The 26722-nt window shown below is 38.6% G+C and overlaps 1 protein-coding gene across 2 annotated transcripts in view; it reads left to right on the top strand.

Annotated features, from left to right (window-relative positions):
* Positions 1-26722, top strand: part of PARP8 (poly(ADP-ribose) polymerase family member 8) — a 131767-nt gene that overhangs the window by 87391 nt on the left and 17654 nt on the right. For both annotated transcript variants that reach the window (XM_042028378.1, XM_042028379.1), the window contains 9 exons: positions 958-1522; positions 3791-3844; positions 3948-4043; positions 16130-16222; positions 22272-22397; positions 24058-24123; positions 25436-25503; positions 25805-25853; positions 26574-26686. In XM_042028378.1, coding sequence (XP_041884312.1) covers positions 958-1522; positions 3791-3844; positions 3948-4043; positions 16130-16222; positions 22272-22397; positions 24058-24123; positions 25436-25503; positions 25805-25853; positions 26574-26686 — 1230 coding nt within the window. The remainder of the gene's footprint in view (positions 1-957; positions 1523-3790; positions 3845-3947; positions 4044-16129; positions 16223-22271; positions 22398-24057; positions 24124-25435; positions 25504-25804; positions 25854-26573; positions 26687-26722) is intronic.

The following is a 26722-nucleotide window of genomic DNA, read 5'->3' as shown; positions in this document are numbered from 1 at the left end:
TCCTGTCTGCAGGAGGGTGATGGTGAGCCAGCTGCTACAGTGAATCAGCAGCCTCCACGTGCGTCCTCCACTGTCAACGCTTGCTAACAGGGTGGGGAAACCTGCCAGCCTCTCTCCTTGGGTTTTTACTTCTCTATTTGATGCAAACACAAGAAAAAAAAAAGTACTCTAAAGATTGGTGTTGCTTATAAAATGATTCAGCATACCTGTTACATGTTCTTACCTTGCAAGGGCAGGCAAATGTGAACCTTACAGAAATGGGACTGTGTGAATGTTGTTTCATAAAAACCTTTTGTTCTTTACTTCCTGCATTTGTAATTTAGGTCTCTCACATTCTCATTTCTGGTGTTACAGAGCTAGAATTTGTCTAAAACCAGAAAGACGTGTATAAACTTGTCTTTCACGAGGTGCCCAGGTTATTATGATGCTTTTAAAATAATGTCCTTTTTATCTGAATTAAATTTGATTTAATGTCTCCAAGTTTCACTGCTCATGGTATCTTCCATTGGATCTGAACATAGAATTTGTTATGCCTTGTCCAAAAGACAATAACTTTCATGGGATCATGCCATGATCCAGAGAAAAGATAGATTTTGATAAGGAAAATAAGTTATAAGATGTGGATTTTATTTCAAAGATAATTTCCTCAGCAATTGGTTTGTTTTGAGACAGAGATCTTTACAAAAAGCTGTAAGGTCACAGCTCTAACTTCTACTTAAGTAGTTAACTGTCTTTTTGATTGATGAGTTTGTGTGTAAATAGGAGTAAGTTGTTTGTTTTGGTATTGGAATATGTCTTACATACAGCTGTTGATATTTTAAAAGTTTGGGCTGCATTTATCACTAGTGAAAAACATAAAGACAAGTGACACTTAAAAAGTGTTACATCTGTGTGATCATACTTGATTTGCCCAGGATTTTGATTATTCTCCAACTCTGCCCTCTTCTTTATTCTAAGGTCGCCAAGTTATCCTCCACCTGGCTGTGGTAAAAATAAATCGAAACTGAAGTCAGAACAGGATGGCATCTCCAAGACTCACAAACTATTGAGAAGGACTTGTTCTAGCACAGTGAAGGCGGAGGATGTGTGTGCCACAAAATCTCACAGAACCTTTGGCCGCTCGTTGTCGAGTGACCCGAGGGCTGAACAGACAATGGCTATTAGATCGCACAAACTGCTGAGTCGTGCTTGCTCTGCAGCTGCCAAGCAGGAGGAGTGCATCACTTTAAAGCCCCATAAGGTGTTAAATAGGTCGTGCTCTGGGGATCCTCGATGTGAGCACAACAGCACCTTGAAGCCCCACAAACTTTTAAGCAGATCCTACTCCAGTAACCTTAGAATGGAAGAATTGGATGGATTGAAGAATCATAAGTTGCTCAGCAAGACTTACTCCAATGCCCCTAAATCATCCAAAATGGAGCCTTTCAAGGAGTCCACCATGGCAGAGAGCAGGAGGCTCTCTCTTACCTCAGGGCTTATTGGTATCTTAACACCATCTTCATCAACACCTTCACAAGCTGCTGTGCGTAGTATTTTTTTGTATTTTACTCATTCTCCTCCTATTCTTTTCCAGATGTGCGTTATGCTTTTTATGCGAAGTCATTAGTACCTAGGATATATGTTAGTGACTATATTGGACATATTGGAAGACAAGAGCAATGGAGTCAGCTTTTTAAGGAGGATTCAAACAGCTGTGCATGCACATACACTTAAGTTATAAAATCAGAATTTGCTGTGGTCAGGACAGAGATTTTATGTGTTGTGTTGAGTGGAGCTCAATGCACAGCTGCTGGCCATGGGAAAAGTTCAGTCACCCATTTCCTTCCCTGCATACTTCCTGCAGGAAAAAGGCAGAGTGTGCACTTCTGTGCTGCAAAATTAGCTTGATTGCGCAGGACTTTTCTCATTTCCCCCTTTGCTTCGTGGGGGAAGCAACTGTCCATTAGATGGTTTGAGTGCCATGTCACCCCTTCTTCTGGTGTTTGCATCTGCCGTCATCATTGTCATCATCATCATCATTATCATCACACGGGAAGTAATGCAGTCACGGTTCCACTCACCTCTTGCACATTTGTGATTTGTGGAGGGTTAAACCTTCAGACGTGCAGGACATCAGGGGCCATGCAAAGAATTGGGCCCACATTGGCCCTCTTAGTTTCCCCAGAGACATGATCGATTGGGAAAACAAAGGGTAGCACATACTCTTACATTTAAGAAAGAGCTCTCAAAATCAATTCTGCTGCCTATGCCTCTTAAAAGATGGCTTTTTTACTTTAGAAGGAAGAGTGGGTTTGTTTGCAGTCTTTCATGGCACCAGCCTGTTTTCTGTGTTTGATCTGGGGAGAAGTGTTTAGAAAATAGTTCTCTCCACTCCCTTTGCCTGGTGGTACCTTGGAAGCTGATTCTTCCTTTAGATGCCATACATATGTTTAAAATAGTGCATTCTAAATAATGAAATTACATTGAGTGCACTATGTTTCATGGTAATTTAGTTTAGTGAGCTTTAAGCTATCCTCATCAGATCTAAAAGCAGGAATAACTATCATAAGGTCATTTTTATATATGGTGTGTGGTTGATTTATGTGAAGTGCACAGCAAAATTAATTTAACATGAGCTATCAGACTTTCACTTGTTGCAGTTTAGAGTTGCACTTTTTTCTGATTCAGCAGAGGATGTATTAACACAGCAAGACTTCTCTCTTCTGACGTTAATAGGAAAAGTCCCTTTGGTTTTTGTAAGATAATGAAGAGCTGACTAAGTTTCATCACTGATGTTATCAGCTGATAGGGAAGAAAGGCAAGCCCTGCTTGGCAGCCTGTAAAGCTACCCATAATTTATTGCTTGAATACACTTACTTTGAGGGAAGATCATTACATACATGGTAAGATGCAGTTTGACTCATATTAGTGGAAGGGCATCAGCGGTCTTATTTCACATTTTATATGCAGGCACCAGATATATGGGTTACCTGGGTGCCTAGCTGCAATTTGAAATCAGTGGAATGTAGAAGTGATGAATCAAGATACTGAGTTCTCTTCAATTCTCAGCTAAAATATTACTCTCATATATGAATACAAATAGTATTGTTGCCCAGAAGAAAAATGGAAAAGCAGTTAAGCAATTAAACAGTAGAGAAATGAAAGGAAATAACCCTATAAAAAAACCCCCCAAAACATTGTAAACGGAGCTGATCTCTTATTCAAAACAAGGTTTGATTGAAATAGATGTCAATCTGGAGGGAAGTCTGAACCTTACTGACTCTTGTAATAGAAGTTACTTCTAATTTATATTGTTGTGTGCTGAAAAAAAAAGAATTTGAGTAGTATCTGAGTATAAAGATCTGTTAGTGCAGTGTTTGCAGAAGTGAGACCTTAGTACATACAAAATAAAAAGGTTTTCAGCGTTGCTGAGAATTACAGTAGTCTTTCAAGCCTTAACATATAGCCCATATTTGGATAGACAATACGCAGTGAAAGCATAATGGAAGTTACCAATAGTTTATTAGGATGGAGTGGAGGCACTGGTGTTTCCATTTGAGACTGAAGTTTTTGGGATGGTGAGATACTTCATCAGATTTAAGAACTAAAAAGAAATACTTAAAACCTACCCCACACCCAGTAAACAGCAAAAGATTTGATTATTTTTAATGTCTGGTTCATGCAAATGAGAGATCTTTTTAGCTGCAAATTGTTTGGTTGACATATTTACATGCAAAAATTTATAAATGCTTTACTGTTTCCTTATAATTAGTCTGCCAACACTGAAGTTGTCTCAACTTCTCCCTTGCAGCAAAATTATGGTGCAAAATGCATTCCGGTGCGAGACCGTGGCTTCCTTGTGCAGGTAGGATGTCATATCTTACTCATTTATGAAACACTGTGGAGCATGAGCTGACTGTTAATTATTTTTAAGCAGATGTTGTTATTCTTATTTTCGTTGTTCTCAGACTATTGAATTTGCTGAGCAGCGGATACCAGTGCTGAATGAATACTGTGTAGTTTGTGATGAACCTCATGTGTTCCAGAATGGCCCTATGCTGAGGGTAAGTGGTCTGCTGGTAAACAACACATTTTATAGTGCATTAAATAGCTGTGGACCTTACAAACCTGTTGGAGAACTGTTGAATTATTTCAAATGTGTTTCATTCTAATATTCTTCTGAGATGCAAAATTGTAAAGCATATGAATTAGATTTTGCTATAAATTTGAAAAAAAAAAGGTCTTAGAAGCAAGGGAGAGAGAAAACAGATTTGTATCATACCACAGAAATATAAAGTGGGCATGTATTTCCCTGAACACTCTTGTGCTGCAGTAGTCACAGCCAGGTAACACAGAGAAGTGCATTGGGGTGCTTTCCCAGTGCACTGGTGTTCTTCTGAAAGCTTAGGACACTTCATCCCTGAGCTTTTATCAAGCCATGACTATGGTATTTACATACACTGGTGTTAATGCCACCACTCTGTGAAGTTTTTCTGACCTTGTTTTGCTCACAGGCTGCTGAAATGAGCCACCCTCAAATGTGATAAAAAAGGCAGTAGAATGAGATGCTCTGTGAAGTGCCTGATCTAGCAGTGGCCTAGTCTAGGGGCACTGTTGTGGCTCAGTATGCACAAAGTCTGGCCAGTTAGGCAGCTCTTCCTTTCATTCCCATATGACTGGGAACAGAATTTTGCCTGCTGATCATTGTAGCCTCTCTCATGCAGTTGGTGAATGTGTACCGTGGAAAAGAGTAAGATGGGTCATGAGAGACACATTCTGCCTGGAGCTGCTGGATCAGTGCAGCTTTGTGAAACAGAATACAATTCTTAGCTTTAGGGCTGGTCTTGCAGTTTAGAATCCTCTTGTTTCACCTGCCCTTCATCCAGTGGAAGCATGAATAACCTTAAAAGATTAAAGCTGTGGAAAATTTAACTCCAGTGTGCAAATGGTCTGACACCTGACAATTTCTGCACAGTGTGGGAAGCAACTGCACGTAAGCTGAAGCAGACCTCATCTATGATAGTTTCATGGAACTATATTCAGGAGGATTATTGCTCTACCTGGTAGCAGAAATCACTCCAGTGTGGTTTCCCATGACACTGACTGGCACCAGGGTCAGGTATTCTGACTGCAGGCAGGGTGTGCAAATAGGCTGCTAGGAGGATTTGAAAAAGCATACATATATCCAGTTAACGCTGTTTAAAGTCACGGTTAAACCCCTGTACTTTTGGATATCCAATCAGGTGTTATTTTTGCTTCTTCAAGCTCATATCTATCTTTTAAAAGTAAGGTTTTCTGACATACTTTTCAGTAGCCAATACTTATTAGAACCTGTAAAAAAGGCATGAGTTCCTTATTATTTGTCTTTGAATGCACTGCTGTGTATATTACCTGTGACAGAATGAGATAAATCAAAGTCAGTAGTGTTTGGAGAGTGAGTAAAGTTTGAAAAACATAATTATTTAGCTTACTGGAGTTTATCTATTATCCATAGGTCAAAGCAAATGGTAGGATTTATTCTACTAAAAAAAAAAACTGAATGGAAAGTTATCTGCTCTAAATAAGAGAAGTCTTAATTCTTTTTTTCCACCATAAAGATTAAAACGTCCGAGAATTACTCTTTTGTGTCTTCAATTTCAAGAAGGGTCATTTTGTAGCTGTCTGTTTAAGAGTTTGTCAGCACTTCACAACGGAAGAAGCTGCAACCATATTTGCCCCTGAACATATATTCATCAGTGCCTTTGAAGGAGCATAACCTGACAAGCTTGGGAAAAATGAAAGAGTGTCATTATGTAACCTAGGAAAAATTAGATACCAGGAAGAAATCTAGCATGCTGTGTGTATGCTTGAATGACTCAATAAGCAATATAGAGCCATTAATGAGTTTGCAGTTCTGTAGAAGGTGAGGAAGGATCTCAGTTTGAATTGAGCATTAGCTTGCTGTAGAGTGTGTTAAGGAAATCTATGCTTCACTCTCCTGAGAGTGGCCAGGGGAAGCTTAAAGTAGTCAGTTTGTGAGCTTTATTGACATGCTTCAGCTGCACACACACATACATGCATACATGTTTAGTTATATAATGTACGTGAAGAGAAAGAGCATTTTACGTTTAGTACTGCTGCAAGAGCAGATCTCAGAAACAGAGTACTTTTATTACAAGAATACAGCAGGCTTTCATTTAAGACAAGGCTACATGCAGAGTAGCCTTACTGAGGATCCGTGACCTTTGTAAAGAGTTCTCTGTTTTGACAGCACAGTAACTTCACTGTGTTTTGTAACGGTAGGTGCCTTGCTATGGTATGCTTAGCAAGAGTGTCCAGATCTCTTTTTCTACAGATGCCTGCATCCAAAGGCTCTCTCTGTAGCAGGCTGTGCTACCAGAGGTGCCGCAGACTAAATAGCTCTGGGCCATTCATCAGCTTCTCCCTTTAAAGTTTTGTTCCTCCACACAGATGCACACAGGCTCATGTCTCCTTTGTGGTGACTTTCCCTTCTACATTTTTGACCTTTTTTTCCAACAGCAAAGAAGGCCTATGAATTTATAAAAGCATAATAAAATTATTGCTTGAAAAGATACTTTAATATTTATGTAGGCTTGATTTTCTGATATTTTATGGAGTTTCATGCAGTTATAAACAAGCCACAGAAAACTTTGATTTTCTAATCCTCCTGTATGTTAGCCTGGTGCCCTTCTTGAACTATAGTGTCGTTTATTAATTGTCATAAATGCAGTTTAAAAACCTCAAAATTGCCATCACACAACAATTACAGTCTTTTAATGCTGTGAAGTGCTATACCTACTTACAAACTCTTAATGCTGTACATAGTTTTTTGTGCTGGTTATTACTGACTTGCTCAATTCAGATGTCTCATGCTCACAACAGCTGAAGAAACCATGTGAAACTGAGAGATAAAGTTTTTTCTTTCTGCAGGCTATAATTTTATCTTTTATAATTTTTGTCTTTTATAAAGTGTCTTAATCTCTCTCAGAAAGCTTTCTTCTCAGTATTGTGTTTCATTTTCCTAAATAAATTTTTTCTGTGGGAATAGTCTGGCTCTAATATCTATTTCAATTTAAGTTACTTTTTAAAAATCTTGACATTTTCTCTCCCATAAGATAACAACCACTTGATGACAACAAGATATCTCATTTTGTATGGCTTAATTTAAGCACTAGATCCACATAGCAGATGTATCATTGTATGGAAGGTTCTGTTGCAGAACAGCTGCATGACACAATTGCATATGTTTGACTTCATGCTTTTACAGTGGACATCTGCCTTACTCCAGAGCTTCAGTAATTATTTAATCATGCTAATGTTCCCTGCTGGTTCAGGGATCCTTTTGTACATTGAAATCTCTGGGTGTTGTTAGGCCATCTTGGTCCCTTATTGAGCATAAATAAAGGGGCTGCTTTATTGGCTTACTGAAGATAAATAAGTAAGAAATTCTCAGATTTCTCTTAGGAATTTCTTAACACAGCAAAGTGAATATTCTTTGAGAATAGCCATTTGTCTTTTGAGCTCCAAAATTCCCTGAAATACAGAAGACCAGAGTTAAATACACAGAGGAACTGTGTATTTAACACAGTTTGTGTTAAATAAAAATAAAAAAAACCTGTGTATTTACTAGAAGTTTGTGGGTGTAGAAAACAAAACGCATTAGGTAGATGGGGTGGGTGACCTTAGAACATGCCCAAACCTAATGCCCTCACATTTGAACTGCATCTATATTGCTGTGAAGGAGAAGAACAAGGATTCGCTGGAATGGAAGGAGTCTTGGTAAACTACTATAACGTATCATGGAGTTGTAACACTCTTCTTTATAAGGACCCAGAGTCCATTGCTTCATTCCATCCCCTTTAGAAAAAAACATAGTAGTAAAGTAGGCAATGTTTTCCTGTGAGTATTCACACCTTTCCTAGATAAGATGGGGATGAGTGAAACTTCTCATCATAGCATGGTTCTTCTGTATTTATTTCAAAAGCACAGTGAGGTCTAAGGATTATTTGCAGTGCACCAGAAGTTATAAAAGCCGAATTGGATATTTAGAGATACACACTTACATAGAGTACCACAAAAATCAGAAAATTGCTTGAAATCACTGTGAGGAATGATTTGCAGTTGTTCTGCAAAGCAGAGGAAAAATGCAATTAATACATGGATCCTAAGAATAAAAGTATTTATTTAACCTCTTACATAACATGGACCAATACTGTTTCATGCAGTCATTTCTAATGATTATCGGAATCCTGCATATTTCACTTTTCACAGAAAGATTAAAAAAAGGCTTTGAAATCATTATCAACTGCTGGGACTGCAGCCTGCACATCCCAACAGCTCCCTTAACTCATATAAAGAATCACAGTGCATCCTCCTTCAAGGCAACCTGTGCTACACATCTCTCAGGATCTCTGCCAGCTTCTGAAGTAGCTCCTTGCTCTGTTTTGAAAAAGGGTTGTTGAGAGGTCAAACACAGGTTTTGTGGAGGAGACACACAGAAGGCAGACTTGGTAAATCTACTGAACAAAGTGAGGATCTGGTCATTGGAATTATTAGCCTTTGTTTTACTGTCTTGAATTCGTTTTCAACAGAGAAGTTGTTTAGATGAGTGAGAATTGGCTGTTATTTGTTTGTAATTAATGGCTAGACTTGGACTGTTTCAGTAACATATTCTGAAATGCTTTTTTTTTCCCCCTAACATTTTCAATCACTTGGTATATCATTCACATCTCTGTTGTTGAAATAGTTACATAGATCATCCTGATTTCTGTCAGTCTACAATATTAGATTAAATATTAGAAATTAAATTAGGAAAGTTGAATGACTTCCACAAAACCCATTCTGAAGAACAGAAATATTTTCACATGGGGCATGTGTTTCAAGTGAAAAATACCTGAAACTGGAATTTGTTTCATTCACTGCATTTCACTGGGTTTTGAAGATCTCCAAGGACGGAGACTGCACAGCCTCTCTAAGCAACCTGTTACGATGTTTGATAAAGGTTTAGGAAAAACTTACTTCAGCTTTATCTAAAATTTTGGATTAAGTTTAGATAAAGTTACTACTGTATGACAGAATAAAAGTACTGACTGACCTCTAAAGGTCCTTTTGAACCATCTGGTTTGGTTCATCTAGCTAAAAAATGTATTTTCCAAAGCAGATCTAAGAATGTAATATAGAAACCTAAACATTATTTGGTTCAATGTTAGAAGGCTATTAACTTTTTTTAATGTTGTATAAAATTCTTCCTTTTATTATTACTAGAATATTCTATGGAAGGACTAAGTTGCATTTTAATAATGCAACAGTTTTGCTGGTGTAATAGCAGAGAAATAAGTTGTTTTAGGAATTCAGCATGTACTTTTATTACAAACATTTTATGTGATGAGATCATGAGTCATTAAAAAAAGTGGTTATTATATTTAAGGATTTGATTAAAAGAAGTGTAATAAAAATGTGATATCATATTTGAAGACTGCAGGAAAGAAAATGTCAGTTCTCTCTTAAAGAAGGGCAAGAAGGAGAGGATCCAGATAAATCCGTGCTGGTCACCCTCACCTCGATCTGTAGGAAGGTGATGAAGCAGCTAAGCCTCAAAACTATATCCAGGCACATTAAGGACAAGAAAATCATCATGAATAGTTACCAATGGGAATTCATACTTGACTGACTTGATTAAACTTCTGTGAGGAAGAGACTGGTCTGGTAGATGAGGGAAGAGCAGTGGATATTGTCTGCCTGGACTTCAGTAAGGCTTTTGGCAGTGTGTGCTGTGAGATCCTTTTAGACAATCTGTTGATGCGTGGGCTGATTTAGGAGATGGGGCGGGTAGTCTGAAAACTGGCTGGATGTCTGGGCCCAGAGTGTGATGTTCAGTGGGGTAAAATCTACTCGGAGGTTGGCAACTTACGGTGTACCCCAGGGGTCAGTAGTGCGTCCGGTCCTGTTTAGTGACTTCATTAATCACCTAGATGATGGTTCAGGGTGTATTCTCAGAGAGTTTGCAGATGATGAAAAAAATGGGAGAAGTGTGTGGTACTCCAGAGTGATTGTGCTGTTCAGAGCGACCTTGACAGGCTGGAGCAGTGGGCTGCCAGGTACCTCCTGCAGTTCAACTATGAGAAACGTAAAGTCCTGCAGCTGGGCAGGAACAAACCCAGGCACCAGTTTATGCTGGGGGCCATCCAGCTGGAAAGCAGCTTGGCTTGGGCAGAAAAGGGCACCAGCTTGAACATGAGCCAGCAATATGCGCTTGTGGTGTGGAAGGTTCATGGTATCCTGGGCTACTTTAAGCAATAGAATTCTCTGTGTGTGTGTGGAGAGACTGATCTTGCCTGCACGCAGCCCTGGTGAGGGCACGCTGTGTCCTTTCTGGGCTCCTCAGCAGAAGAAAGGGATGGAGCTGCTGGAGAAAGTCCACTGAAGGGTCACTAAGATGATTAAAGGGGCTAGAGCACATCATATAGGAGGAAAGGCTGAGAGCCTGTAAAAAAGAAGGCACAGGTGGGATCTTACTGAGGTCTATAAACGCTTGAAGGAAGGGTGCAAAAAGGATGAGGCCAGGCCCTTTATGGTGATGTTCGGTGACATGACAGGAGGCAGAGGATACAACCTGAAACACAGGAGGTTTCAGTGGAAAAACAAGAAACACATTTTACCTTTTTCACCTTTTTGAAAATGACTGAGCATGGAAATAAGTTTCCCAGAGGGGTTGTGGAGTCCACATCTGTGGAGAAATTCAAAAGCTGTCTGTTCAGGGCAGCTAACTCCAGGTGACCGTGCTTGAGCAAGGATGTTAGACTAGATGACCTCTGGAGAACCCTGCCAACCTCAGCCTTTCTGTAATTCTTCGATCTTACTCAATTTTTACGTAGTGTAATTGGTAAAGCTAATGTCTTTCTTGCTGTTCTGTACTTTCCCAAATTCCTCATTTGCAAATACTAAAGCCGCTGATAGAACAGCATGATTGAATGGGTTTTAAAGACCTGTGAGACAATTATATGGGACAAAAAAAAATCTCAGAATATATTCAATAAGGTAATTAAAAGACCATCTGTGTATCAGTATTTTTTTCCCAGTAAAGAAGAAACACTCTTTAGAGTGCCATCTTGTGTTGAAACCTCAGACTGAGCCCTCCATAGAACAATGGAGGAATTAGTGAAAAATCAACAAAATTAAATATTACAGCTAGTTTCTTTGAAGTTTGTACTCTGGTGCAGACATTTCTGCTGTTTAATATTCTTCCCATAAAATATGAACAGTAAAATACTGTAAAGCAATATTTGTAATTTTTAATGTTATTTAGCTGTAAAAATAAGCACAGTCTTGTAATTCTGATACATTTCTTCCATTAGTAAGACTACATTTTTTTAAATGTTTTTCATCCCAAAGTGCCCAGTTATGTTTTATTTACTATGAATGAAATCGTGCCCTCAGTGGGTTCTTTTTGACTTGAAGAGGTCTTGGATTTCTCTGTGCTTTGAATGCAAGTCTTGAGACACCACTGAAAACACAGAAGCATTGATGTCTCAGAAATGAGTGTGCTGCTTAGTCCTGGGAAATTTCTTGAACAGAAAAAACATCACTGAACTGTGGAGGAAAGTGTTAGGTTTACAAATATGTTTAGTCAGACTGGAGTTAAGCCAAGATGCTTGTGTAATTCCAAGATTTTTGTGGAATAACACTGTGGTCTTTCTAATCCTTACTCCACAATATAGGCTGGTTTTATCTCTTTTTATGAAAAAAGCTTTTCCAGCTACAACCCGTATTTTAATAGAACAGATTTCAAACAATTTATGTTTTACTGACAGAGTAAAATGACTGCAGTATAGCTTTTCCTGTTGCCAACAACTTACCAAAGTGCACCTTGCCCATCTAGCATTCTATAATGTTTGTTTGTTCAGCATTTATTTCTATATCTGTGAAGTAAAAATATATATTTTTAAAAGTGTGTAAGATGCAGAAAAAATCCCCAAGAAACACAGAAAATCAAATTTGAACCAGGCAAAACAAAACCAAACAGAACAAGTGACACTTCTTACTCAGCCACTGTCTACTCTCATCTTTCTTCAGGTTGTATCAGATTGCAGCTGTGGTACCTCCCATGACTTTGAGCAGTGTGTTCCATGTAACACATGAATATGAGAGACCATTCAGAGAGTTTACCTTACAGTAAAACTAAGAGTTGGCATGGTGGAAAGTAGGAAATGGAACAGAGATTTGAAGTTCCATTTTGTTTCCGTGTCTGTTGCTTTCGTTAGGAAAAGTGGAATAGTCACTAATGGTTTCACCTTCACCATTTATTACATTTGCTGTGCGTGAGGCAATGAGCCTTCCCTGAAGCATCTCCTGTCAGATAAATGTTAGCCTCATTGGTGTCTGTGTGATATCCCTCAGGATACAGGAAAGCTCTGAGCACAGCTGCAGCCCACATTAAAAAGTTGCTAGATTGATACAGACTGTGAAAGTTTCAGCTTTTTCAAATAGAAAGAATGTCTACAAAATATTTTAGGTAGTGTATTAGTCCAGGAACCAGGATATATCATAGTGTGTAGGTGGTTTGTGTGTCTGCCCGTCTCAGTCACTGCAGAAAGAAGTGACATTTGCGTTGTAACACATGGGAACTCTGTGCTTTTTTCACCACAGCAGCAGTTGGGTGGGAGCTACTGATCATGCAAAGAATGGGGGTGGCTAAAGGAAAAGTCTGAAAACTTCAGACATTCAGAAGATGCTTTCTGGTTCTGTCATTACGTTCTGTCACCAAGCATTTGGAGTCTCAGGTTAACTGCCCATGTCTTACTTTTTTCTGGATTTTCCCCACTGGAATAATGATCCTCCTAATAGTATTTCAGCACCAGTGATCTTCACTTAGCTAATAGTTCGGTGAAAACTAATGGCTTTATGTTAATTTTCTATTTTCAAGAGGAAAAAATAAAGTCTGTGTGAGACCCTGGCAGTTGGTGTTGGTGAGAGGAATTACAGTTGCCTTCTTCAGGAAGTGAACAACAAAGTCCCCCAGCCTGTCAGCGCTTGTGTCCTCAAGGTGGTGGTTGTAATCTGTGACACTGTGTGCACCTAGGATGAAATTCATATTCAGAAATACATGTTTAAGTGTCTAAACCCTATTTTGTCATCTATTTTCCCTTCGAAAACAATGGAAAATAGTAATGTAAGAAAAGGTGGTTAATCTGTACATTTGTGGATGTGAATTCCACATCAGTAAGAACATATCTATATTTCATGTTCAGACACAAAAATTCTTAGAAAGTTCAGCTTGTTGAATATTACATATACATGAACCAAAGTAAGAGTATCCAAAGATGACATGGGAATATAATTTGTAGTATAAATGTGTTAGTGGCGGTGTTCTTGTTTGTCTAGTGTGGCTAGGGGCATTTCTCATATTTATGATCTGAAGTCAGAACAATACTGTTCCTGTCCCAAGGGCTCACATCCTATAGCAAGAGAAAAGTGGACACCATAAAGGGAAACACACTGTCAACATGCAAAACATTAACAGCAGACTAAGAGCAGCCTTGAATCCCAGTTTCCCGGCAAAGCTTGTGGTTTTCTTGCCTTCTAGAACTGATTTATTAACTTAGTTTTCATATGCTTTCATTGGTTCTAGCAGGCAGAATTGCAGGCAAAACAAAAATAAGGAAATGTAAAGCTGAATAGGTAAGTCACAGTGTGTGACAAACAAGACCCCCCTCAAACATTTGCTTCCTAATTCCAAGCTAATATTTTCATTTTGTAGGGATTTATACAGTTTAAATTGTTGAGCTTAACTAGTGACTGGAGTAGAGGACACAGAAATGGCCATACCAACATCTCTTGGAATACGCTAAATAACACTAACACTGCTAACACATGTGGGAAATTTAAGTTAAAAACATCTGATTTTGTTAAATTGAGACAAATTTCAGAAACAGTATTCAGAAGTGCTTTTTGAATGACTGTAGTGTGGGTTAAAAGGCATCCAGGCTAGATATATGAAGACAGACTCTTGAAATGTCCCTCTAGCTGAAGGGTTGGGATTAGTTTCCCCATTGTACTGTATTGGCAAAGTATATAGGGGACAGAAAGGTTCATCAAATACATAAAATGAGAAGAATTGTATTGACCCTAACAGAAGTTTCTGTTCCACTTCAGGGCTGAAATTCTGCTGTCTTGCTTTTCCTCATTATCTAGAGTTCTCTAGTATCGGCCTGAGACAAAAAAAAAAGGGCCTTTCAAATGTCAAGCATAAGTGCAATGGCTGTTTTCCTGACTTCGCTCTTCCAGATGCTCAGACACTTCTGGGATCATAACAGAGGGGCAGGAAAAAGAGTAAAGGTGACAAATCCTGTGTTCCCTTTGCCATCGTTAAGTCTCAGGATAACTTACTTTGCTTGGACTGTAAATATCAAAAATAAGTGTTTTCTTAAAAGTTTTCTTCATGACAGATTTAGATTGCTCTGCTATTCCAGAGTTATTCCTTGCTCTGAAATAAAGGAAGTCTGTGTATGCTGTTGATTATTATAGTTAAAGTGGTAGTGCTGACATGCTTCCCCAACTGAAAAAATTATTTAACCATCTTCTAAATGTGGAAAACCCAAGAATAATGACAATAATAGATACCTCTTGTCCAGCTTGCCATGGCACAGAGAGTTTGATCATGTTTGGCTTAATCTGCTGCCTAATGCAAGGTAACATGGCGGATAAACTAAATCAAATGGGTGACATTATTAGACTTGAAAGATGATAGCTTTTGTAAAGCAAATGGAGTGAGATTGTATCCAGAAGATTTCAGATGTTTATTCAGGTCTTGAGTCTTTGAAACCCAGCAAATTAATGTTTTAAGTGTTGCAAAACAAGTGACTACAAGTACAGCTTATTACTGGCAAAGCTCTTGCCTGAAACAGAATTCAGCTAAATCTTAGGGGATTTTTTGTGTACTTAATTTTTTTTCATTTCTGCAAGTGCTTTGTAGAGGCAGTGGCTTGAACTTCAAAGCCTACTACAACAAATGCTTTAGTAATTGTTGTAATCGCTAGACTCAGAACTTCTAGTTACAAAAGTTCAGTATCGCAAAGATAAGTTTAAGTTTCAGTGAGCTAGAATTTAATACTATACATTCACATAAATAGTATCCAGGAAGTATTTTTGATTGTTTTCAACATTGTCATAAAAGGTTGTGTTTATTGGGTAGTTTTAAGGAAGGTTTTAATTTGTATTTCTTTCAACTGTGTGTTCATTTTGAACGCTTATAACAATTCATTGTGTGATATTACTTGAGCCTTTAAAAAGTTGGTCCTCTAATTATCGTTCAGTAAATAAGATGGAGTTGCTGTGAGGGTTGTAAACAGTTTGGAAGCCCGTGAAGACATTCCTATTTTCTTTATGTCAAGCTGTGTTCCTTTTTGTTTCTGCTTTGTTTGCTTTATGAAGGCAAAATGTTCAGTTCTCACTCAATATGTAGTTTAGATAAAGCTTTTTTATTTGTGATGACATTGTGAATTATTTTTTTTTAATAGGCAAAACCTGGTTCAAAAACAAGGGGCTTTTATTTGTTTAATACCTGAAAAAAGAATGGAAGTACCTTTATTTCTTAAAATAAGTACCCTTCAAAATACAGTGTTTATGCTGTAAAAATATAATGCATTTTCTTAGAGTTTATCAATAATTTGTTAAATTGTCAAAAATTAAAAATAGCCTCTTCAAGAAATTTGTCTTTCAGATCAGAGTTTTGTGTGTGTTCTGAACAGCGTAAGAAGCTATGAAGACTAAACCTGCTTCCATTAGCTTCTGGATTTGTTCTCCATTAAGTTTAATTATGTAGGAAGTTTTCTGATAGATAGTCTTAAAAATGTTTGGGTACTGTGCCTGTAATTTTGGTTTTGTGACTGTGCTGGGATTTCTTTTAAATTTGGCCTGTCTGAGTACTTAGGAGTTTTAGAGTTCTTCACTCTTGATCATCGGGTTATTAATATGTTTCTCTAATGTATCTTCCTCAATAATTGATACGTATTAATTATTTAAAATTAAAGTTGCAGTTAAAATATGAAGAATTAGCATTAATTGTGTGGGGGTTTTGTTGTAGGTATGACATGCTGAAAGCAAGAACTCAAAAGTAGAAAAAAAACAAAATTAACTTTCTTTCTTTGTATAGCCCACTGTTTGTGAACGGGAGCTCTGTGTATTTGCTTTTCAAACATTAGGAGTGATGAACGAAGCTGCAGATGAAATTGCAACTGGGGCACAGGTAGGATTATCTAATGTTTAATACGTGTTGGTTTTCTGTAGTTTACTCAGTCTTCTCAGTCTCTTCCAGTATGTGTTTTGACTTGTATTACCATATGAGTAGTGTTTGGTAAGTATTATTTATTTGTCCTCTGTTATAGCTGTAAATGCACTGGTTTATGCGTGGTGTATTCAAACAGTACTAATGAGGTGTTTCCATTGTTTTGCTTCCATGTAATTAGAGTAACTGTGTTTTCATGTCCTGTTGTATTCAATTAGGTCACCTGGGTTGTTAATAAAGGCAGCCATTGTAATTTGGAGATAATTCACATTTATTTTCACCTAATGAGCCATTACGATGCTCATGCAATTAGTAAGTTACTTCCTGTTCATGGTCTTGGGATGCAGGGATCCACTGAGCATCTGTTGTTTCGTTCATCAAATAGCAGTGGGAAAGTCCTTACTGATATTGCTACATAGGGTTGGTTCTTTCTTCTTCTCAAGGATCAGGAATTTAATGTAAGTGTGCTTCCTGACTCTAAATTCAGTTATTGATGTAGTTATAGCCCTATCAGTGTTTTCTTGAAATGTTTTAAGTTGTGCTTCCAAATCACTAACCTAATGTTTCATTAAAAACGAAAGTTAAAGGATCTTATGTTTAAGGTCCCCTTAAGATCTTATGTTAAAAGTTTGCACATCTTAAGGAAAAGTGCTCTTGTCTCCAATTTTCTGGTTATTGTGCTTCTACACAGTAAGCAACATGGGTTTTTTAGAAGAGCAAACCTTCAGGTTTTTTAACTTTAACTAGCACTAGTGAGTCTGGCCACTGGAAGTAAACTATTCAGGTAGATGCCTGAATACAACCACGAGCATATCCTCAAAGGAAGAAAGTTGCAACAGTGTACACCAGCTTCCTGACCTGAGTATGTGACTGTGGAATCAGATCAGCAGCTCTTCATCTGACATCTCAAGACCATTGGAGGGCTGTATTTGCTACATCTTGATACCAAACATTGGGATGACAGTTTAGGCTTATAAGAAATGGAAAGAGGTGTGCAGATGAAGCCCTACCTCTTCCTCAGCCTGGAGTCCTGTGAGAATTTTATTTTTTTAATTCAGGCACTTACATGTTGTATGTACATTTAGAATCGTGGAATCACAGAATAGTTTGAGTTGGAAGGGACCTGTGTAGTCCTACACCCTGCCAAGAGCCAGGACAACTTCAACTAGATCAAGTTGCTCAGAGCCCTGTCTGACTTGACCTTGAATGTTTCCAGGGATGGGGCATCTACCATGTGCTGGTGTTTCACCACCTTCACTGTAAAAATCTTCTTCTTTATATCTAGCCTGTATCTCCCTCCTTTAGTTTAAAACCTTTACCCCTGGTCCTATCACTGCAGGTCCTGCTAGAAAGATTTTCCCCATCTTATCATCCCTCTTTAGGTACTCAAAGGCTGCAATAAGGTCTCTCAAAAGCCTTCTCATCCACAGGCTGAAGAACCCCAGCTGTCTCAGCCAGTCTTCATCAGGAAGGCATTCCAGCCTTCTGATGATTTTTGTGGTCCTCCTCTGGACTTGCTTCAGCAGGTGTAGGTCTTCCTTACGCTGGGGATCCCAGAGCTGGACACAGTGCTCAGGGGTGCTCTCATGAGGGCAGAGGGGCAGAATCCCCTCCCTCCCCTTCCGGCCGCATTGCTCTGGATACAGCCCAGGACACATTTGGCTCTCTGGGCTGTGAGTGCCATGGCTGGGGCATGTCCAGCCTCTCACCCACAGCACCCCCAAGTCCCTCTGGCAGAGCTGCTCTCAGTCTGTTCATGCCCAGCCTGTGCTGGTATCAGTGGTTACCATGACCCAGGTGCAGCACCTTGCACTTGGCTTTGTTGAACTTCACAAGATTCCCATGGGCCCACTTCTCCAGCTTGTACAGCTCCCTCTGGATGGCATCCCATCCTTCGGGCACATCAGTTGCACCACTCAGCTTGTGTAATCTGCAGATTTGCTGAGAGAGCACTTGATCTCACTCTCTATGTCATTAAATAGTGCTGGTCCCAATATTGCCCCCTGAGGAACGCCAGTCATCACCAGTGTCCATCAGGACACTGAGACATTGACCTCTACCATCTGGATGCAACCGTCCAACCAATTCCTTATCCACAGAACTGTCCATCCATCTAATTTGTATCTCTCCGATTTAGAGAGAAGGATGTTGGAGGGGGCTGTTTTAAAGACCTTACAGAATATAAATGACATCTGTAGCCCTTCCCTTGTCCACCAGTATGGTCACTCCATCACAGAAGGCCACTGGGTTGGTCAGGCAGGACTTGCCCTCAGTGAAGCTGTGCTGGCTGTCCCAAATTGCCTCCTAGTTCTTCATGTGCCTTAGCACAGCTTCTGGGGGGTCAGTTGCATGCCCTTCCCGGGCACAGAGGTGAGGCTGACAGGTTGGTAGTTTCCAGGGCCCTCCTTTCTACCCCTTTTTAATATGCAATGTCTCCCTTTTTCCAGTAATTTGTGACTTCACCTGACTGCCATGCCTTTTGAGTTAGCATGGAGAGTAGCTTGGCAACTCTGTTGTCCAGTTCCATCAGGATTCTGGGATGCATCTTATCAGGTCCCATAGACCTCTCTATGTTCACATTCCTCAGGGGCTCTCAAATCTATTCTTTGCTGACAGTGGGAAGCACTTTGCTTCCCCTACTTTCTGCCTTGAGCTTCATCCGCTCAAGGATGAAGGTGTGTGAAGGAGAGACTGCCAGTGAAGACAGGCAAAGAGCTGTCAAGTTCCTCGGCCTTCTCATTGTCTGCCATTGCCATTTTGCCAGTCGTGTTCAGAGAGGGGTGCACTTTCCTTGACCTTCCCTTTCTGGCTCACATACCTTCAGAAGCCTTTTTATTATTCTTTTTATCTCTTGTCAAGTTCCTCTCCAGTTGGACCTTGGCCTCCCTCACCCCATCCTGACACAAGTGGGCAATATCCCTATATTCTTCCCAGAATATCTATCCCTGCATCCATGGCCTGTGCATTTCCTTCTTCCCTCTTAGTCTTACCAGGTGGTCTGAAGTCATCCATGCCAACATCTTGTCTTCCTTTCCTGATTTCCTACACATGGGGATTGAGAGCTCTTGCACTCTGCGGAAGGCATCCTTAAAGATCTGCCAGCTCTGATCTGTTCCCTCGTCCCTGAAAGCAGTTTCACAGGGGCTCCTATTGAATAACTCCTTGAACAGCTGGAAGATCACTTTCCTAAAATTAGGAAAGAATTAGGTATAAGCTTTTTAAAGTAGAGCTAACTTAAGTAGAGGAGAGGTGGCCCTGGTTAGCTCTCACTCAGTGTTTTATGTAGGTATCATTGTTGCAGGCATATGCAGAACTTGCTTTAGATCTGTGGGGTACTTCTACATTTACAGAGCTTTGCTGTAGAGTTCTGAAGTGATTACAACCTTAAGAGTGCTTAAAAGAGATGAGGGGTTTTGTCTATTGTCCCATTGGGGAAAATATTTATTATAGTTTGTTATTTAGGTGGCTAAATTCTGCTAAGTTTCACTTTAGTGATAGCATTGCAACCAGCTCACTCTATTGGATCTGGCTTAGCCTCTCATTCCTGTTTGCAGAAACAGTTCATCGGTTCTAGAGTTTGATCCATCTGAGCTCTTTTTGTCGTTAGTTTAGGACAGTGTGAATCACAGCATAGACTGTCAGCACAGTAGTTATTTCTCCAACAGCCTAGCAAGCTTAGGCTGACTAGTAAAAGGTAGGCATTCACATTTTGTCTGATTAATCCTCCTCCAAATCATTTTGTCTAGTGAAGAAGCCTAAATACAGGTTCCCGTCATCAGAAATCACATCCTGTTTTTTCCTTCTGTGATTTCAGCTAGTTTCCTAAGGTGTACAACCCTACTTTGCTACTCCAAATAATCTGATGGCTTCTCCTTAATAATAAGTGGTGGTACTTTCTAAAAGTTTCCAGCCTGAACTCAAGTTGCCTTGAATTAGTCATGTAGTCAAAATGCCTGAAAATTAGATGTCTGATTTCTTGATAGTTCACACTACTTGAAAAGTCTCTTGAGAGTGAGAGGCACTGTCTGAGGGACTGATGTCATAAGAGGAATTGTCATCACCACATGTTGTCTTGTCCTAATGAAACTGTTTTAATCCTTACTTCTGTACCTCCAATTAAGGAGGAGGAGTTCACACTCAGTTTCAAGGACATCTGCTAGATCCACAGCACTTCCCCCAAGAAATGTGTATGCAAGGCTGTATTATAAGGTTTCTATTAGATTCACCGTGCAGTTTAAGTTGTTTTGCATTGCATCAACTCAAAACAGTGAAATCAGAGGAAGTCAGATGTGAAAAAAAAGCAGAGTTGGAAACAATCTGGGAGTCAACCGTTTGTTTAAAGGAGGGCTTGGGGATTGTGTTCTGAGTAGAATTGTGCCAGTTTTAAGGCAGTATTCCATCATGCAAATCATAAAGCAAGACAGCTTTGAGTCTCTGCATTAAGAGATCTGGGGACTCAAACAGCTCTTCCCTAGTAGTGTTTTGTGACTGTAGACTAAGAAGAGCTTCTCAGAAGCAGGGTGAATGCTCAATTTCACAGTAATACATTTACACAGGGGTAGGTCTGCTGCCTGATCTGGTTGCTGGTCTCCTTTGTAAATGCTAGTCCATATGCCCTATTTTGAAACATTCATCATGCATACAGATAGTATAAACTGGAAAGTAACTAGGGAACCAATGGGGAAGCGATCATTATTTAAGTAATTTCATTTTGCAATATATGTGAGATATTTAGTAACTAGAACTAACAGAATATATTAAAACTGATGGAGAAAATTGTCCATTCATGATGAAGGAACAGAGGAGGAAAACGGCAACTGTATGACTCACCACAGCGCAGTTCTTTTTCCCTTTCATCATTGTTCTTATTTTCATTCTGCTTCTCTAAAGGACCATAATTTTTTTCCATCCAAATGATCAGATACAGTGGCAGATGTACAAAATCTTCTAGAAGAGTGTGAGCTGTGAGATGAGATCTGATCCATGTGGAGTCGTGGGAGGAACCAGGGATATCTACTAGCTACAGCTTGTCTCAGCTTTTTCTTTCTTTCATGGAAAAGTCTATTTTCACACAGGAATGTTTTCAGAAGCACAGAAAAAACAGGGGGAAATGAGTTAATCTGCAGCTACTTTTTAATGTAGCAATTTTGAATTTCATTATGAGCTGGATTTATATTTCACAGCTGCCAGAAAGCTGCATTCTCTCATGTTTGTTATTGCTGTATTCTATTTTTAACTTCTGAATTACGTATTTTGAAACAATTACATGGGAATCTGTGTCTAAGTGGTGTATGTGCTTATGTGCACACACATGAATATGTATCTGTGTGCACATTACATGCACAATCCTGTGCAAAAATCATGAAAATCATAGATATTCAAAGAAGTGCTGTAATTTTGTACAACAGGATGGGAAAAAGAAGATCCCCTGGTGTGAGCTGTGCAAATGACTGTTAAATCATTGCAGTATTCTGGCCTTAGCAGAAGCAATGTTTTCAGGTGTTTCTGTGATTACAGTCTTCACGAGAAGAGCAGAAAGTGGTACAAATTTGACAGACCATTCTTTGGTTTTGAGCAACATTTTTACTGGCATCTCTATACAGAGATACACAGAACCAGCACAACCTCATTTCCTTAGTGAATAAATTTTAAAGGAATTAACACATGCACAAGAAAAAGCAGAACTTCAATGAATTTGATACTATAATACTTTTAGTACTAGATACTGGTCCTAGTTATATGCGCCTGGAATAATATGTCATGGCTGAACCCAAACCTTGTTGAGGTCAGTGGAAAAAATTTAGTCCTAAACTATCTCCTGTGGATAATACAGTTTGGGCAGTATAGGTAACAATGAAATATGATGTATCTATAATGTGTAAAAAAAAGCAGACTGGAATATAATATATATAATTATATGTGTAACATAAAAATATGTATAATATAATTATACAATATAAAAGTATATATTTTGAATAAACTTTTTGAATATGTCTTTCTTTATCACCAGGTGGTTGATCTGTTAGTATCCATGTGTCGGTCTGCATTAGAGTCACCTAGGAAAGTTGTCATTTTTGAGCCATATCCTTCTGTAGTTGATCCTAATGATCCTCAGATGCTGGCCTTTAACCCCAGAGTAAGTAGTTGCCTTTAATTATGTCATTGCTTGGTTTTAGTCATACATGAGGTTCCAAAGCAAAGACTTCTTATGGAGGAGTCTCCTTTATTACGAGATGCAGCTCTAGAATATAACAGAAGCATGACTGTTTTCAAAACTTTGTGGCTTTTATTAATCGTCGCTGAAAAGGTACTTGAATATAAACTTGTCCTGGTTCTGGCCTGGACAGGGTTAATTTTTACGGTAGCCAGAATTGGGCATGGCTAAGACCAGGAGATTATTCTATACCTCACATCAGTGCTGGGAGCAGGGGGAAGGGAGTCTCTTCCAGGGAAAAGGGTTCCCCTTTTGCTTGGCAGAGGGAGCAGTTGGATATTATTTGTTGCTGGTTTTCTTATCTCATTGCTGTTTCCAGCTGATTGTTCTTACCTCAACCCTTGATCTTTACCTTTGTGCCCCCCAATTCTCTTCTCTGTCCCAGCAGGGGGAAAGGGGAAGGAGGAGGGGGAAGGGGAAGTGGAGAGTGAGCAGTGCTTGGTTTCAATGGGAACACTAAATTGGAGAATACCATCCCTAAACCATGGCAAAACTGTAGGTTATGTTAAAGCCAAGAAACTTTTCTAAGGGACAAATTCTAGATGCAAAATTTTATATTCTAAGTGTCTTTCACTCATTGCGCACGTTGGACGCAAAAGGAAAGCTGGACTTTGAGAGATACAGGTCATGTTAGCCAGGGGATTTCCAGTCCATCTTTTCATTCTCAGAAGTGTCATTGCCGTCATCTCATTTACTCACTGCAAGCAGTCATTTCCTTATATGTAATTTTACCAGATGTTGACAGTTGAGTTTTGTACAAGCATCAATTTTGAAGTAAAGAACTGTGCTTGCATTGCCTGCTCCTTGGGCTCCCAATGCTGCCTCTCAGGAAAGCCCTCAAGCTGTGAATATTCCATCTCCTTTAAGCCATTTCCCCATGGCATAGATGAGAACTTGGCATGTCTTGCACTGGGATGCATTTCACTCTTTCTGAACAAAGACCAGCTAGCCAGGAGTTCTTTCTTAGGAGAGGCTGAGGTGTTCCGTAGTGTGTTGGCAAGACCTAAAGATGGGGAAAAGCGGAGCTCTGGGGGGTGACACGTCATGTGGAGTGGATGAAGCACAGACTGTTAAGCCTGTTCACTCAGGACAGGTGGACCTGTCTGGTAGTGGTTCCCAAGCAGTAGGTCAGCAAAGATCAGGGTCAGGCAGAGGGACCACTGAAGCACCTATGAAGTTTTATAGAGCTGTTAGCAAAGGAAACACATCTGTTTATACTCATTTCATTTAAAATCTATTTGGGGCACTGCATTTTTTATCTCAAGAGCATGTTGTCCAAATAACTGTGTTTAGTTACAAATGTTTGTTTAAAAATGAGCTGATTTTTGGAGTGTTTTGGAGATCCCAGTGAAAGTCAAAGAAAAAAGATCATAACAGGATTTTTTCAAGGAATTTTCCTGGACAATGAATGAGAGTTGGTGTACAAGGTGGAAGAAAGCTGATGGTTGGAAATGTTTGAAAGAATTGATTTGCCCAACATTCCTTGTAGCTTTGGTTTTATACACACTCAAAGAATACAGTTTTTTGTGGAGCCAAAGACTAACATTCTTTGAACTTATTTGTGTGTTTTGTGTTACATCAGAAGAAGAACTATGACCGAGTCATGAAAGCATTGGACAGTATCACTTCCATCAGAGAGATGACACAGGTGAATTTAAAAGTACTTACCTAATTTAATCACTGTTTCTACAACTTGAAAGCTGTTTATATTGCCTGCCTGTGACAGGTTGGGAAGTCAATAGTCAATAGTATCATCTCTTTCCTATATAACTCTAATAATATTAAAATGTTTATTCAAAATAACAAACCTAGAGTAGCCATAATGGCAGTTAAATAAAAGTCATGAAGTAGAACTCAGGTATTTTGAAGTTTAAATAAGAGATAATAACAGCAGAATGGGACATTGTAATGAGGTAATCACCAACTGCTGTATTTCTGGAAATACCAAAGCCAAAGACCTTTACTTCCAGAGCAGAAGAAATTGATTTTGTGTCTGTGTTCTGAATGATATTCAGAATGACATGATATTTATTTCTATTATAGCAAAACTCTCAATCAACTAAGTATAGATGGGGACTTGGAAGGTTGGGTCTCTTGGATTTAATCTCATATTATTTGTCACGGCATATCTGATGGTCATATTTCTGGTTATTGTTACACTCCTTTCCCAAAAAAAACACCTGGTTATAATTGGTTGTTTAAGTCTGTTCCATATATCTTGCTTTTCCAAGTGCAATATAAATGTATCCTCTCAACAGTTTTCAGTTCTTGTTCTGTGTGTATTCACAAAATACTTTGGGATTCTTGAATGAAGAATGTATGGAGAGGAATAAAATAAATTGAAAACTAAAATTCACATTTTTTTGTTAATTTGTATAACATCTTATAAAAATTGAAAAAATTGGGTGTTTCTGTGATTTCTTATCATGTCTTTTAAAAATAAAAAGTAATTACTATTTTGGGTTTTTTAAATGTTAAAATAATTCTTGGACTAGTAAGTTTTTTAAAGGGGTGCTTCACACTGTGATTGGAATCAGGACAGGTTTTCAAAGAAATTATAATATGACATGGTATTTATACCTTGAAACTGTTAAAAATACCAAAGTGGATTATTTTGGGTTTCTTTGTTGACACTTAATTTTGTGAAGTTCCAGTCCAATTTCTTAATCAAGAGCCAAACAAAAATGGTTGTCTTCTTCTGTTCTCCCTGAGATCACCAATGTTTGCTATAATATAGTCATTTTGATGCTAATTATATGCTTATTATTTTACTCCAGGGAAAATTGTTGCTATATTAATTCTTTTTGTCAAAAGACATTTATAACTCTACTATGTCGTATATCAGTAAAACTGTGATTTAAACCTACTAATGAGTCCCATGAATTAATTTTAATAGGTGAAATCATGGGCAATGTAAGATAAAAATTCAACCTATAAATAACATAATTACTCTTTTCTAGGCACCCTACTTGGAAATAAAGAAGCAGATGGATAAACAAGACCCTCTTGCACATCCTCTTCTACAATGGTATAAAGATTTGAGATAATAATTATTAAAGTACCATTTGTAATGAATAATCACTTGACCAGTGTAATTTGGTGTAAGGTCACCCTAATAATTAATGTTGATATTTTCAACTGCAGCTGTTCTGGACTGTTTCTGGACCTTATCTGGGTCCTCTGATCTCATTTTCTAATTAAGGTTGTGCCTACTTCCATCTGATACGTTTAAAGGCCTGCAGCGGGGTGCTTTGTGGTAGACATTCATAACACATTTTTAAGAAGTTCAGTTTGGTTACCGTGTCTAATACGTCTGTTTCTTGTTTTAGGGTTATTTCTAGTAATAGATCACATATTGTGAAGCTACCGGTGAATAGGGTAAGTGTCTGTGGGTTCTCTATTATTTTCTGATGTTTTATGGCTTATATTAGCATTTTAGGTGGGAGTTTACTAGCAAAACGTAGGTGTCTGCATTCAAACTGATTGTGTGGACTCCAATAGTCAAGAAAGTTTCAGGTCACAATTTTTAGAATCATGTGAATATCTAAAATAGGTCAAGGGAATAATGTTCATAAAAAGCCTATTTGATGTGAGTAGCTCAAATACAGGTGTCTACCTTGTAGTCATCTGAGATTAGGTGAGAAGTACATCACATTTTGTTTTGTTACCGTATAGAATATTAGATACAAAATTGTACAGAAAGCAGTGCACACAAACACGATGTACGAGGAGATTCACTTATAAGTAATCCTGATTAAGGGTGTAGTAATCTGCAGCCTTACAAATAACCTTAATTCAAAGCCAGCTCTGATCAGAATACCATGATGAAATTGTTCAGTTTAATTATTAGAGCCATTCATAAAGTGAAGTCTGTTTTCAAAAATTTCCATATGTTTCGTAAACTGAAAAACATTTTACTTTTTGATTTCAGCTGGAAACTGTGGAAGTGAGACCAGTTTCAACTTAGTTCATGTAATATTTAGACGCAGTCATGTATTGTGTGGAAAAGCATGATATCCTTAAGGATTTCCATCAGGGAAATACAATACTTTCATATTAATCAACTTCTCTTCACATGTGCACTCTTACATTTTCCAGCAACTGAAGTTTATGCACACTCCCCACCAGTTCCTTCTTCTCAGCAGTCCACCAGCCAAAGAATCCAATTTCCGAGCTGCTAAAAATCTCTACGGGAGTACCTTTGCATTTCAGTGAGTACATATATTCATAATAACCAAAGGTTATTG

The sequence above is a fragment of the Corvus kubaryi genome, unplaced genomic scaffold (genome assembly GCF_017639235.1).
Source record: "Corvus kubaryi isolate FWS band 111438036 unplaced genomic scaffold, C.kubaryi_AGA036_p1.0 37308, whole genome shotgun sequence".
NCBI lineage: Eukaryota > Metazoa > Chordata > Aves > Passeriformes > Corvidae > Corvus > Corvus kubaryi.
Note: the sequence above shows the minus strand (reverse complement) of the source record. Positions and strands in the feature narration are given on the sequence as shown.